Source organism: Sminthopsis crassicaudata, chromosome 6 (assembly GCF_048593235.1).
Source record: "Sminthopsis crassicaudata isolate SCR6 chromosome 6, ASM4859323v1, whole genome shotgun sequence".
NCBI classification, from domain to species: Eukaryota; Metazoa; Chordata; class Mammalia; order Dasyuromorphia; family Dasyuridae; genus Sminthopsis; species Sminthopsis crassicaudata.
Window position 1 is genome coordinate 223,448,362 of NC_133622.1, and position 14,407 is coordinate 223,462,768.

The 14,407-nt window shown below is 40.6% G+C and overlaps 1 protein-coding gene across 2 annotated transcripts in view; it reads right to left on the reverse strand.

Annotated features, from left to right (window-relative positions):
• Positions 1 to 7,165: 7,165 nt before the first annotated feature.
• The window catches only part of ELF5 (E74 like ETS transcription factor 5), a 56,621-nt gene continuing 49,379 nt past the window's right edge, over positions 7,166 to 14,407 (reverse strand). For both annotated transcript variants that reach the window (XM_074276887.1, XM_074276886.1), the window contains 3 exons: positions 10,826 to 10,894; positions 9,611 to 9,806; positions 7,166 to 9,115 (listed from right to left, as the gene is read on the reverse strand). In XM_074276887.1, coding sequence (XP_074132988.1) covers positions 9,019 to 9,115; positions 9,611 to 9,806; positions 10,826 to 10,894 — 362 coding nt within the window. In that variant the 3' untranslated portion in view covers positions 7,166 to 9,018. The remainder of the gene's footprint in view (positions 9,116 to 9,610; positions 9,807 to 10,825; positions 10,895 to 14,407) is intronic.

Sequence of the window (14,407 nt, forward strand, 5' to 3'; positions counted from 1 at the left end):
GTATTAGCTTCCGAAGGTATAAGTAACCTGGGTAGATAGACAGTATGCTAACAATTTACATTCGCTTCCCAGTGTTTCTTCTCTGGGTGTAGTTGTTTCTGTCCATCATTGATCAACTGGAAGTGAGTTGGATCTTCTTTATGTTGAAGATTTCCACTTCCATCAGAATACATCCTCATACAGTGTTGAAGTGTACAGCGATCTCCTGGTTCTGTTCATTTCACTCAGCATCAGTTGATGTAAGTCTCTCCAGGCCTCTCTGTATTCCTCCTGCTGGTCATTTCTTACAGAGCAATAATATTCCATAACCTTCATATACCACAATTTACCCAACCATTCTCCAACTGATGGGCATCTATTCAACTGAGGAAGAGCTTTTCTGACCAAGGAAAATGCCTTGATTTTAGACTTAAGAATGTCTTCTCTGAGGAAAAGCAAAGAAGCCAGTGGAACTGGATGGAAGAGTATGTGGGAGGAGAAGGAGTGAAAGAAGACAGGAAATGTGGGGAGGGACAGTGTATCAAGGGCCTTGAATGTAAAACAGGTTTTTATATTTGATCTTCTGAGTGATATGGGTCCACTGGAGTTTTTTGAGTAGGAGGTACCATGGTCAGGTCTGTGACAATTGGAGGACAAACTGGTTTGGAGAGAGACCTGAGGCAGGTGCACCAGCAGGCTATTGTTATAGTTTAGGTAGGAGACAATGAAAACAAAGTGCCAGTAATGGCAGCTTCAGAAGATGAATGAGCAAATTCAAGAGATGTTATAAAAGTAAAATTGGGCAGGCCTTGGATACATTGAATATGGCTATCGGGGAGGAGGAGAAAGAATGAGGAGTCAAGGATATGACATCTAGGTTGTAAGCCTGGGAGGATGATGGTACCTTCTCTAGGAATAGGAAAGTTCAGAAGGGAAGAAAGTGTCAGGGAAAAGATAAGTAGAGTAATGGACATGCTGAGTTTTAGAAGTCTACAGCACAACCAGTGCAAGATGTCTAATAGGTGATACAAGACAGGAAGTCACCAGAAGGGTTAGAGCTATTTTAGCTGGGACTTGGAGGAGGCCAGAGAGGTCAGGAGGCAGAGATGAGAAGGGAACTTTCCAGGCCAAGGAAAATGCCTGGAGATTAGAGATGAGAGTGACTTGTTGGAGGAGAAGCAAAGAAGCCAGTGGCACAGGATGGAAGAGTATGTGGGAGGAGAAGGGATGGAAGAAGACAGGAGATGTGGAGGAGGAGCCTATTTGAGCATCTTCTGCTCCGATCCATGGCAGTGAATGAGGTCATCAAATGACCCAGAACTGAGGAAGAAGAGCACCCATTTGAATGGTTTTAATCTGGATGAGGATCTAGTATAGGAGAGTAAAGAAGGAGAGGAGGAGAAGCAGGATTGAATGATGTTCCCCAAACCTGGAAGAGAATAAAAAAAAAATGGTGATAATTTTATTTGTCATGGAGTTTTCTCTCCACAACCATGACCTCCCACCTTTTTGGATGCCAGTTGCCCTTAGACGCTCCTATCCCTCTATTCCTGAGAGGTGCTGATCTCCCTGAGAACCAAATCACTGCAGATTATAGCCATTGTCATGTCCCCATCTTTATATCATGGGTATGGTTTTCAGTGAGACCCTCTCCTTCCACTGAATCAAGATTTCCTCCTTTCTTTCCCTCCATTTCAATCCCTCCTTTCACTCTGGGCATTCTTTTGTAGCCTCTTCTTGCTGAGAGACTATTGGAATTAATTCCTCTTTATTTTTTACCATTAACTTCAATGGAACATGTCACTCAGTCTCTTCATTCTGCAGTTTAATCTCATAAGATTTATTGATTGGTCGTGAAACTTAGGACATGATGTTTCAGGTTGGTTGCTATAATGTCATTGCTTACTGTCATTTTTATCTTTATTGCCTTGTGTACTTTTAGAAAGAAACGTCTTAATGGTTTCTTTATTGTTACTTCTTTTTTTTTTTTTTTAACCTCATAGGTGTCAATGGTTTCTAGAGTTGGAGTAATTTGCTTCATTTCTTTGCTTTTTCTGTGTTTTGAGTTGTTTTCTAATGAATAATCTGTTGGCATTTTTTTGAAGAATTCTTCAAATCTGTTTTATTAAACATCCATATTTTTTCATTGATGATTGGTCTCTGTTTTTAGGATGCGTTATCTCGTTCTCTTTTGTTTTTCAAAATATATGTTTCCATCCACTTATGTGGTTTGTAATTGGTGCAGAATAGTCTTACATTATTTGAATTTCCTTTCCTTCATATTTGAAGGTATTTCTCCTGGTTGCTTGCAAAATTTGTTTTTTGTTGTTGTTGTTGGAATTGTTTAGTGTAATCACTATGTGTCTTGGGTTTTACAACATAGGTTTTTTTTTTTGTTTGTTTGTTTTTTGTTTTTTTTTTTTTTGTTTTTTGTTTGTTTGTTTTTTTTTCCCAGGAGTTTGTTCTTCACAAGCAATTGATGTTTTATATATTCAGGAAATTTTCTTGTATTATTTCCTGCATCATGGTGTTCACATATTTTTAAAAAGATCATGTTCTTCGGAGAGGCTTATAATCTTTAAATTATCTCTATATATCTTGTCTTCAAAAACAGGGTGTTTGACTTCTGTAGAGATGATGAGCTTTTTTAGTGTTCTTGCCTTCTACCTTTCTTCCTCCAAATTGTCCTTCACTCTGGTATATTTTTATTCCCAATTAGTTATTCTCTCTTTTGCTTTTTTTGGAGAGATATTCCATTGTGGAGTCTAGGGGGGTTTTATGGGTTTTTTTTTGTTTTGTTTCTGTAATTATTTCTATGGAAGGCAAAATTTCTACTGTTTTATTTGAATTTCTTTCAAGAATCTGATTTCTCTTTTGAATCAATTGAAACATCTTGCTCCCTTGAGAATCAACATTGTCTTCTGTTCGATTTCTTTTGTCCTGCAATATTTACTAAGAGACATTTGAAGTTATTTGGTGTGACTATCCTGTCTTTTGTTTTAATATCTTTCCTATTGATTTTTTCTGTGTGAGCTCTAGCTTCTTAAGTGAATTTTCCTTCTCTTGAGATCTTTGCTAATTTTAGTTTAGCCTCCTCCTTCCCATTATTTTCCTTATTATCTACTTTCTTACTCCTTCTTCCCCAATAGCAGTTCCCCAAGGAGTGAACCTCAAAGTTGCCTCATCCATCTCTGCCAAATTTCTTTTAATCAGCCTTTGCCTGGCTCACCCTGATTAGATGTCCCTGGTTCTCTCGTTCTCTGGCTGAATACTAGTGCTTCGGGTAGAATATGCTCCTGTTTTCTTATATAGTCTCTCTTCAGGGGCTGGACAGAATTGAGATCTGCTGCTTATTGCCACGAAATGGTGGGATGAGAGTAAGGGGCTTGAGATCCAGGCAGAGGCTTTCATGGCAGCAAGGAAATTGCTGAGTGGATCCCAGAACACAAACCTGTTGATTGGATTGGGTTTGGTACCCCAAATATTGCTTTATAGCCCATTGTATTCTCATAATATTAAAGGACCAAGTGAGGATTTTTGAGATACCCATAGCTCCTAAGAGGTCAGTCCTTTTGAGACTTTTCAGCAATGGCTTGGCTCAGGCTTGGAAGTCATGTGCTACGGCTATAATAGCATCATCCAGTCCCATTTATAGTTTTACCAAATACCAGCACACTCCCGGTCTGGCCTTCATCCACTTTGACAAGACTAATCTAACGCATAATGTGAGCAGATTGTGTCTCCTTGTAGATTTAGAATAATGCCTTAGGGAAGTAATGACTCAGGATTTCATAGTTGGAAGGGACCTCAAAGGACATCTGGTATAGGAATAGGACTCACATGTTCATAATAACATCCATGGTTGTCCTGCCTTCATTGAGGGCAGTTAGAGAGACTTCAATGGAAAATTTTGTTCACACACCATACTTGTCATTATAATTTGCTTTAGCATTAGTTTTTGGGGGTGTCATATTACTCCACTAACATATTGATTTTAGAATTTATTAAGATTCCCAGATCTTTTTCATTGTTTACAATTCTTCTAAACATATTTCCATATTCATCATGCTGTGCAAGAAAAAACAGATCAAAAGGGAAACAAAAACACAAGAAAGAAAAAGAAAAAACAAGCAAACAATAACAAAAAAGTGAAAATACTCTCTTGTGATCCACACTCAGTCTCCACAATTCTCCCTCTGGATGCAGAGGCTCTCTCTATCATCAGCCTATTGGAACTGGCCTGAATCACCTCAGTGTTGAAAAGAGCTACGTTCGTCAGAATCGATCATCACATAATCTCGTTGCTGTGTACAGTGTTCTCTTGGTTCTACTCACTTCACTCAGGTCGTGTAAGTCGCTCCAGGCCTTTCAGAAATTATCCTGCTGATCATTTCTTATAAAATAACAATATCTCATAATATCTCTAATTTATTCAGCCATTTCCCAACTGATGGGCATCCACTCAGTTTCCAGTTCCTTGCCACTATAAAAAAGGGCTGCTACAAACATTTTTGCACTTGTATGATCTCTTTGGGATACAGACCCAGGAGAGACACTGCCGGATTGAAGGGCATGCACAGTTTTAGAACCCTTTGGGCACAGATGAACATGTCTTAAAACCTAGTTTGATTTTAATATAATTGGTTTCCCTTCTAATCTATGTCTTTATCCTATGCATTTAAAAACAATCTCCTGAGAAGGCTATATGTATTTCTGCTGGAAGAGTCCGTGACACAGTGAAGGTCAAGAACCAATAGACTAGATGGCCATTGAAGCCTCCCCCCGCTCCCAGCTGCTGTCACACTCCTTAATGTTCCTTTGTGTTCATTCCATGAGAGCCTGCAAAGGCTGGGTATTTATTTCTTCCTCTCCTCACTCTCGAAGCTCCTTGAAGAGCTGCTGAGGAGGAATGCAACAAGGTTGCAATAGATAGCTATGGTTGGGATCTATTGGAGAAAATCTTACTCTTCAAGATGGTAGACCTGGGAGAGATAATACTGGGCAAGGGCCACTGGAAAGGAAGAAAAAAGGAGGAGAGTCTGGTGTGTGGAGATTTTAATATGTCCAGAGATCATGGTGACAAGTGGGATGGTGAATGGGCTTCCATAGGAAGCTTATTAGGTCAGAAGTTGCATTGCTTTGGAAGTAGTGAAGATGGACAAAGGTGAGCATCTAACAGGGTATTCAGGGGGCTAACTTGTCCATGGTGTAACATGAATCATTTTAGGGGACTGAGATCTTCCCATTTGATTCTTGAGACCAAATCATTCTGGGGGAAGGAGAGAAGTTAAGCAGTAGTACAAATGACTTCAAGAAGAGAAGGAACAAGCACTTATTAAGTGCCTACTGTATGCCAGATACTATAATAAGTGCTTTATAAATCTCTATGCTCATGTTCCTCATTACTAAAACAAGGTGATTGCTCCTGAGCCTGTGGTCTTTTCCCTAAAATGGCCCAACGACTCTCCTTTCATTCTCTTTTTTTCAAAAATCCTTTCTTCAATCTTTCCCTCTCCCCTCAATCTGGGATTTGCCTCCAGAAACAAGAGGGTGATAGTTCTATTGTACGGCATAGCAGAGTTCTGGATTTGGAGTAATAAGGAATTGGATTTAAAACCTGCCTCAAATACTTACTAGCTGTGGGAGCCTCTCTGGCCCCAACATCTGTAAAAAAATTTGGGGCATATTGCTTTTGAGAATAACATACAGATGTAAATACATAGATGTAAAACATCTGTAGAACTTCTGAGGTCATTATGAAGATCAAATGAAGTAATTAGTTTAAAGTGCTTTGTAAACCTTAAAGTGGAGGTAGTTGTGATTCGTTGGGTTATAATAGAGCCCTCAATTACAGAGATTCTTAACCCCTGGTCCATGAATTAAAAAAATATGTTTATATAAATATATATACACACATATACGTGTATGTATATAATTTTAATGATATATGATATATTGTCACAATATAACAAATATATTATATAATATACATCATATTAAACATATTTAATATTGCATTGTAATATATATTACTCAATGCTATTATCATACTATGTCATATATACTATTATGTATAATTATGTATATGTGTATATATTCATTATGTTCTATTATGTGTAATTATGTATGTGTGTATATATTCATCTATACAGATTTATACTCACATATTAAATATTCATAATACATACACACATATTAAAAATTGTATTTATGTATACACACACATATAAACTACTGTAACATGAGTGGTTTCCTTTTTAATCCGATGCATTTTATCTGCTCCATCTAAAAGCATTGTTCTGAGAAGGCTCTTTAGTCTTCCACAAACTGCCAACGTGGGTGTGGATGTGTGTGTATGGGGCGGGGATGGCTGAATCTCTGACACAAAAAAGACTAAGGACCCCTGAGCCAGCCCCTTCATTTTTTAGCTAAAGACACTGAACCACAAGCCGGAATAGGATCACAGGCCTAAAAGAAACCTCAGAGGTCATTGAGGCCAGTCCCCTAATTTTAAATCTGAGGAAACTGAGGCAGACTTAGGGAGGGTAATGTTCTCCATGTATCCCCAGTACTTCCTCACAAGGCAGCTGTCTCCCGGGGAGTTGTCTCGGTGGGAGCTGATTCTCACTGACGGTGTTCAAGCAAAGGTTGGAGAGACATTTGGTAAGTCCATCATAGTCATATGGTCTGTCAGTGAATCTGCATTTATTAAATACCTACCAGGTACTGCACCAGGCTGTGTTGCAGAGGGCATTATTGTTTAGCTTTATGTTGATCTGAATGGACCCAAACCCGTTGGGATCCTTCCTAAACCTGACTGGCTGTGAGCTAGTGACTGTGGTCTCATTCATTCTATAAAACTGAACTTTACCTGTTTCTTAATTTGAAAAAAAGAAAGATGGCTAGAATAAATAAATCTGCTGCCATTTTCCTCTCATTTCATGTTCCCTATGAAATCTTTAATTCTTTTGGACTTTGAGTTAGAGAAGAGATAGATGAACTTCTTCACTTGGAGCTCTAAACATTGATAAAATGTCAGATTGGGATAAAAGAAAAAGAAAAATCCCTTAAAATTTTAAAATTCAATATTTAAACATAAATCAACAACATTATGCTATAGCCCTTGAAAAAATTTCATAATCCATCATGATTTTGGCATGGCTTTTGAGAATAACACACAGAAACATTTTCACATTAAATATTTTATTCACATTGTTTACAAACTATCCGCCTGGAAAAAAATGAATCCAAAAATAGATTACTTTACAGTTATTCACATTTTTTCTTTTAAACACATTAGTTTTTGAGGTTAACCTTTTGACCACTGTAGTTTTTGCCATATATCATGGCTCTGAGATGCCTCCCTCCTTTGGCTCTGTAGCTAGAAGACGTGGCACAGACCACTGAATTATGGGTCGCTGATGATGAGCAAGAAACTGTCGGTGCAGACTCTCTGAAGTTTGTTGAGACAGTATTCCCTCACTTTCACTGTTTTTGATAGGGCAATCTGGACTTTTGAGATGGTGGGGGAGGGAGATGAATCAGGTAGTTAAACAAAATAAAACTGATGCACCCTTTGATTGCCTTTAAAGGATAGAACTTTTCCAGTTATGTAAAAAGGTTTGATGTTTTTATCACAAAAAGATTTTCCTTTTTAGGACTTAGTTCAAAGTGGGATAACTCATCTTCTGTTGATTGCAAAGGACAAAATTTATGATATTTGGTAGGGGGAGGAGGGGAAATATTTGTTTTCAGTTTATTAACCCCCTTGTACACCCTCATTCCATTCCTAGTCAAAATTGGGGAGGAGAAAGGGAAATCTCAACAACAAATATTAATAAAGTCAATTGGAAAGGCCTAATATATTTAGAAAGATGCTTAAAAGTTTATTTCATGACTGGAAAGATGGTTGAGAACTCTACTGTCCATTTCTGCTAAATTTAGTTTGTATCCTGGATTCACGGCTAAAGCTGAATTTTTGTAAGATTTATTTTTCAAACAGGAAAATTCCCTGACATTATAACAATAGCTGATGTTCACATAGCATGGCGAGGTAACAAAGTACTATACCTTCCAAACCCATCGAGTCCCCACAACAACCCTGTGAGGTAGGCAGGCGAGGGCTGATAATCCCCATTTTACAGATGAGGAAACTGAGACCGGGAGAAGTGTAACTTGGCCAAAGTCTCACAGTTGAGAAGCGATTTGCTCCTCCAACTCACATCTCTCCATCAAGTTGTGCTGACTTAGCACAGCTCGGCCCAGCTGCTGACTTCAGTCACGGAAAATTGGACCTAAATTGCTCTCACCTGTAGTTCCTTGGATTCTGTCTCTAAGCACTTTGTTCCTTGGGATCTGCCTGGAAGCCCCTGAAGAGGAGCTGTGAGTGAGTGTCCAGGAGCTAAACCTATCTAGGAGTTTCTAGAGGGTGGGATGGAGGAAGGAGCTCCCTTGGGGTACAGCTGCCAGGAGGAAGGGAGTGTGCATTGCTAATATACTGGCCAGTTGCTAAGGAGATGGGGGTGATGAGGAAGGCAGGGAAATGGGGTATGGATAGATGCCCGTTGAGTAAACGGTTGAGGAGGAGACAACTATTGAAGGTGAGGAACTTTGCATTTTCAGCCCCCTTTGAAATTTCAGCATCCTGGGTAAAAAAAACCCTGGTAACCCCCCAATCCTATATCAAGTTTGGCTTTGAGCCAGAGATTCTGATTGTCTTTATTGCTCTCAAGAGTCTTGATGAGTTAAAAATGATGCTTGATTTAAACCATAAGAGTCAACTATTGCAAAATAAATTTATCCTCCCTCAAATCATCCCTCCCCCTCGAATTAGATTTCAAATAGCCTTGTGGCTACCACGCGAAATAGTCGGCAACCTGTCAATCCAGATGGAAACCGATATGGAGAAATTTCACCAGAATGTATTCAGGTTAAAAAAAAACAAAAAGGAGAGAGAGAAAGAGAGAGAGACTTTCAGATGTGTCACATGATGATTTTCTTAAGGGGGGAAATCCATAAAATGAGGCCGAGTGAAGCCCATCATAGCTTGTCTTCCTGCCAACCGTGTGCGTTTTTCCCAAACTTGTACACTAACCTTCTGTCCACCCGTTCCAAAATTCCTGTTTTATAGTAGTATCTGGAGGAAAAACAAAGGGTTGGGAGAAAAACAACAACAGAAAGGTAACTGGGGAGAAAGTCACAGCTGAGGAAAAAAGATTACTACCAGTCAGTCAACATTCTCAAGCTTAGGGCCTCTCTGATGGGGCAACTTTATTTAGATTTCTTTGCTTTTTTTTTTTTTTTTTTTTTAAACCATGTACCTGATCAGCTTACATAGAAAGCTCTCAGATCCCTAAGTGATTGATCTGCCTTCTTGCTCACAAACACGTATGTGTTCGTGTTTACAAGACCGTCTCCCTTCAAAAAGCTAGATCCCTTCCTTAAAGGCTGCCAAGAATGAGAAGCAAGGAGTGTCCTCTTGTAAGCCCTTAATCTAAGTGCCACCAAAAAAAGCCAGGAGCTCGGTCTCATGACCTTTCCATTCCCAAGTGAAAATGCCAGGAAAACAAAGTCATCCCTGGCTTATGTAACCGTGCCTCGAGGGGAGCCATGGGGCAGGAGATTATCTTACCTTAGGGCTCTGCTCAGCTTTTCATAGGTCATCCTATCATTTTTCTTCCTTTGTCCCCACATCTTGGCGAGGGCTTCTGATTTCACCACCCGAAAAATACCCTGTTCCCGATCCTCCCATTCCAAAATGCCACAATTCTCTTCCGGAGACAGGAGGAGGTCTCTCACAAATTCCCATAGGTGAGAACTCTGGAGGCCTTTGGGAGAAGGGAAAGGCAAAAAAACAAGTTAGGTCCTTAATACTCCAGAGGATGCATGGGCTTGCTGATTGTGGAGTTCCTTCTCAAAGGGCGCATTCATTCCTTCCCATCCCTCCGCCATATTTGTGCATGACTTCCCATAAATTTGAGCCCATGGGGCCATTCCTTGATGTCTCCTCCAGTCCATCTACTAATCAGTTGCCAAAGAGATTTTCCTCAAGTCCAGGTCTGGCCCCTTCCCAATAAACTCTAGTGAGTCTTTGTCATTTGTACGCCTTCAGAAAGCAGCCCTCCTTATTCTCCTAGCCTTCTAACATCCTCCTCCTCCTTCCATATTCTACCATGCAGAAATGCTGATCTTGCTGCTCCTCCAGCCATAATTTGAGGCTTTTTCCCTGACTGAGCCCAGCTCTACCTCCCCGTGTCTGCCTTGATAAACTTTTGTAAGTTTAATTTTGAAAATTAAAAAAACTTTTTAAAAAAAAGAACATGGATTTAGATCTGGAAGGAACCTTAGGTATCATCTAGTCCAACTCCTCACACCTTTTCAAGTGAGAAAACTGAGACCCAGAAATTGTAAGTGCCTTCCAGTTATTTCTACCTACTGCTGGCCAACTGCCATTCAAATGACAGGTAAACCATCCTAGCTTGCACCCTTGAGGGGACCAAGCAAGGCAAACCACTGACCCAACCTCGACTATCTCCTGTTTCCAAATCCAGACCCCTTTCCACCAACATAATGCCCGAGTAGGGATTTCTGAGGCCATCTTGTCCAACCCATCCAGGTCATTCAGGCTGTGCTCATCCCTGGTGATGAGGGAACTCCCTGTCTCCAGGGCAGCCCAGGCCCCTCTGGGAGAGGTCCTAGAAACAAAGTTTTTCCTCATGCCAAGCCCGAATGGAACACACATGGGCATTTGAGTTCCTGTGAGGTGGAGGGGACCCTAAAGTGTGTTTGGGGACATTCGCCTTTCTTATGGAGCTTCCCTTTCGGGGGGATCTTTAAAGGCACTTACTTGATCTGCCGTGGTTATGGCTCTCTTGATTTTTTAGGCTTCCTATTTTCAAACACGATGAGTCCGCAGCTGTAACAAAAGGTGAGCATTAGGGAACACGAGAGAAAGAAGGGACCTGTGGGATCATGGGGTTTGCTCTTGCCCCATCCAAGCCAGATTGGGATAAGGGAGAAGCCCTGTCCAGACCTGCTTAACCCACTGTTGCTTCAGTGCGTGGCTCTTGTCCAAAAGAAGTTGGGTCTAAGAGCCGAGACCAGGCCGAGCAGAGAAAGAGCAAGAACAGAGGTTGCTGGGGAGGTTTGTTTGTTTTCTCCAGTTTTGGAAAATCAGAGAATTTCTGAGGCCAGAAAGAAAGCTTTCCACGGTTTAGCGCTGGTCCTTGGTTGGGCCAAGAATTTTGCCAGGGGTCAGAGGGCAGGGGGACTGAAAAGCAAACAATACTTTGTTTGCAACTTACAGTCCTTGAGGAGGTCTGACATAAAAGCAAGAGAAGTTTAAAAACTCTTCTGAATCATAATAATGCAGTGGGTCTCAAGGTAATGAGTCACCCTCAAGTGCTCACTCTCAACCCCCATATTTAATCTGCAGGAAAGGTCTTGATCTAAACCTTGCAACATCTCTCCCATACACCCCCTTTTCTCCTCTGCAACCATCATCACCTGCTGCCTTCCTCATCACCTCAAGCCAGGATTACAGCAACAGCTCCTACAGAGTCTGCCCGCCTCCACTCCATCTTCCATTCAGCAGCTAAAGTGATTTTCCTAAAGCTCAGTTCTGAACATGTCATCCCCTACTCAATAAACCCCAGTGGCTCCCTATTGCCTCTAGGATGAAATACAAAATCCTGTCTGGTATTCAAAATATGGACTCTTCAGTCCTGGTTATTATGCTCCATTTCTCATCTGTGGACATTTTCTTTGGCTGTCCCCATGCCTGGAACCCTCTCGCTCCGTTTTCTCCACCTATCTTTTCTGATTTCTTTCAAGGCCCAACTAAAATTCTACATTCAGTAGAAAGCCTCGATTCTAATGCCTTCATCTTAATTATTTCTTTTTTCCCTGTATATAGATTATTTGTTCATATTCGTCTCCATTCCCTCCCTAGATTCCTTTGGGAGCAGGGATTCTTTTTTCTTTCTTTGTATCCACAGAGCTCGGCACATAGTAGCCAATTAAAAAATCTTTAGCTCTATTTTCCTCAGTTTCCTCATCTGTAAAATGAATCAGAGAAGGATTTATTATGATGATCAGATTTGTTATTAGGAAAGATAGCGGACATGAAGGAATGGTAACCAGGGAGAAGTGTTTCCTATGGAGAAGGCAGAGGGGATGGTCATTTGCTAGATCTTCTGATGAGAATTACAGAAGAACATGAGCAATTCTCCCACTACCACTGCCATATAGATCTAGTAAAGCTCAGGATGTGCTATTGTGTCATAGTCTTATAATCTCCGGGAGAACAAACCCGATGTTTGCCTCATTCAAACTTTCCATCTCTGCCTGCGTCTGTACAAAGCAGTCTCTTACAAACTATTCCCTTGAAATAAATAGTCTCTAGATTTGGGTGGGGGTCTCTAATGATGTAGTTTCAACTGGGCTGCTAAGTGAGACAGGATGTAGAAAGCCAGAGCCCTCTCCTGATGCCCATGTAAACATAAAGTGATAGAGGAGAGGGCTTCTAATTTGTGGGTTAGATGGTCCAGTTAGGTTTACAGGAGGACATGATGGAGAGTCACCAGTGAAGACCAAGTGTGGAGTTTCCATTAATTGCCAAATGAATGGTAACAAAAATAAGAGCTAGAACATGAACTAAAATAGGGGCTAGGGATAGAACTAGATATTTTACTGGTATGGGAAATTTTAGTTAAGAAACCATTCCTTACTGATATAGCTCAGCGGAAAGAGTGAGCATTTATAGAGCACCTACTGTATACCAGGTACTGCGCTAAGTATTTTACAAGTACTCTTTTATTTGATCCTTACCCAACTCTGAGAGGTAGATGTTATCTCCATTTTACAGAGGCATTAAGGAAAATATGGTTAATTCATTTACTCAGGGTCTCACAGCTAGTGAATGTCTGAGGCTGGATTTGAACTCAGACCTTTCTGACTCTAGTGCTCTATTCATTGAGTGATTTTTTTTCCCCTCCAAGTCACATAGCTATTTTGTCAGCAGCAAAACTTGAACTCAGATCTCCCTGAATTTCAAGGCTGGCTCTTTGACCACTCACTGTTCCACATTGTCCTGACAGTGAATTTTCAGGAAGCTCTGCTCAAGCTTTTTGAGTACAATGTGTACTCTTTCCCCCTTGCTTCCTAACATGGTCCTCTGGATGAGCCTGGAGGCAGGGGCTGGGATCTGCTGCTGCAGGGAGCTCATATCCCATCAGAAAGTAGAAAGTATGAGAAGCAGCAAAGGAGCAGATAAAAAGGAGTAAAGCGTAGACAGAAGAGAGAGAAAGAGACAGAGGAGAGAGGAAGAGGGCTTTAGCTACACAGGCTAGGTGAAGGCAGGTGTTGCTCCCAGAGGGAAAGTGGCTAGAGACCGGCGCTCCCGGGATCCAAAGTCCTGCCCCTTTGCCTGATCCAAAGTTACATCTCAGCAAGCCAGAGCCGGGCAGTGTGGCTGACCTATCTGCTGTTTAATCTTTTAATAAGAGAGAAAAACAGTTCAACCATAAAGATAAACAAAGGTGAATGATTAACCTGTGGGCAGACAGTAAATTGTGTTGAATTGCTGAAAGGAAAACTAGTTTTTATAAACTTCAAATATTTACACTATTTTCTCAAAGATGAATATATGTATGTGTACTTATACATGTATACATTTATACACAAGTATTCATATATGTGTGTATGAAATAATAAGCATTTATTAAGCACTACTATATGCCAGGAACTGTTTTACAAATATTATCTCATTTAATACTCACAAAAACTGTGGGAAGTAAATACCATCATAATCCCCATTTTAAATGACTTGCCCACAGTCACCTAGCTGAGGCGTATGTGAGTCCGCATTCGAATCTACGTCTTTCTGAGTCTAGGCCCAGCACTGTGCTACCTGGATGTCTAATATGTATCTGTTTGCATATATGTGTGTGACCCCATTTAAGATTTTCTTGGCAAAGATCCTGGAGCGGTTTATCACTTCATTCTCCGGCTCATTTTACAGATGAGGAAACTGAGGTAAACAGGGTTAAGGGACATGCCCAGGGTCACATAGTTAGTGTCTATCTGAGGCGGGATTTGAGCTGAGGAGGCTGAGGAGGCTGAGGAGCAGAGTCTATCCTCTGTATCACCTGTGTATGTGTGTATATATACACACAACGTACACCAAAAAAAGTTAAGAACAACAATCCTTATCTTTATTGCAACTTCCTTGTTTATAGTGGTTTTTGGCTGGCAAAGTGTTTCCTCACAACAAGCTCATGAGGGAGGTATGATATTAGTGAGCATTTTTATAGCACTTGAAGGTGTCTAAAGGGCTTTACAAGTTCTACCTCATTCTATCCTTTACAGAACCTATGAAGTTCTACCATAATTCTTAGTTTTTCTGTCTGTATTTTGTTTGTCCGGCGCT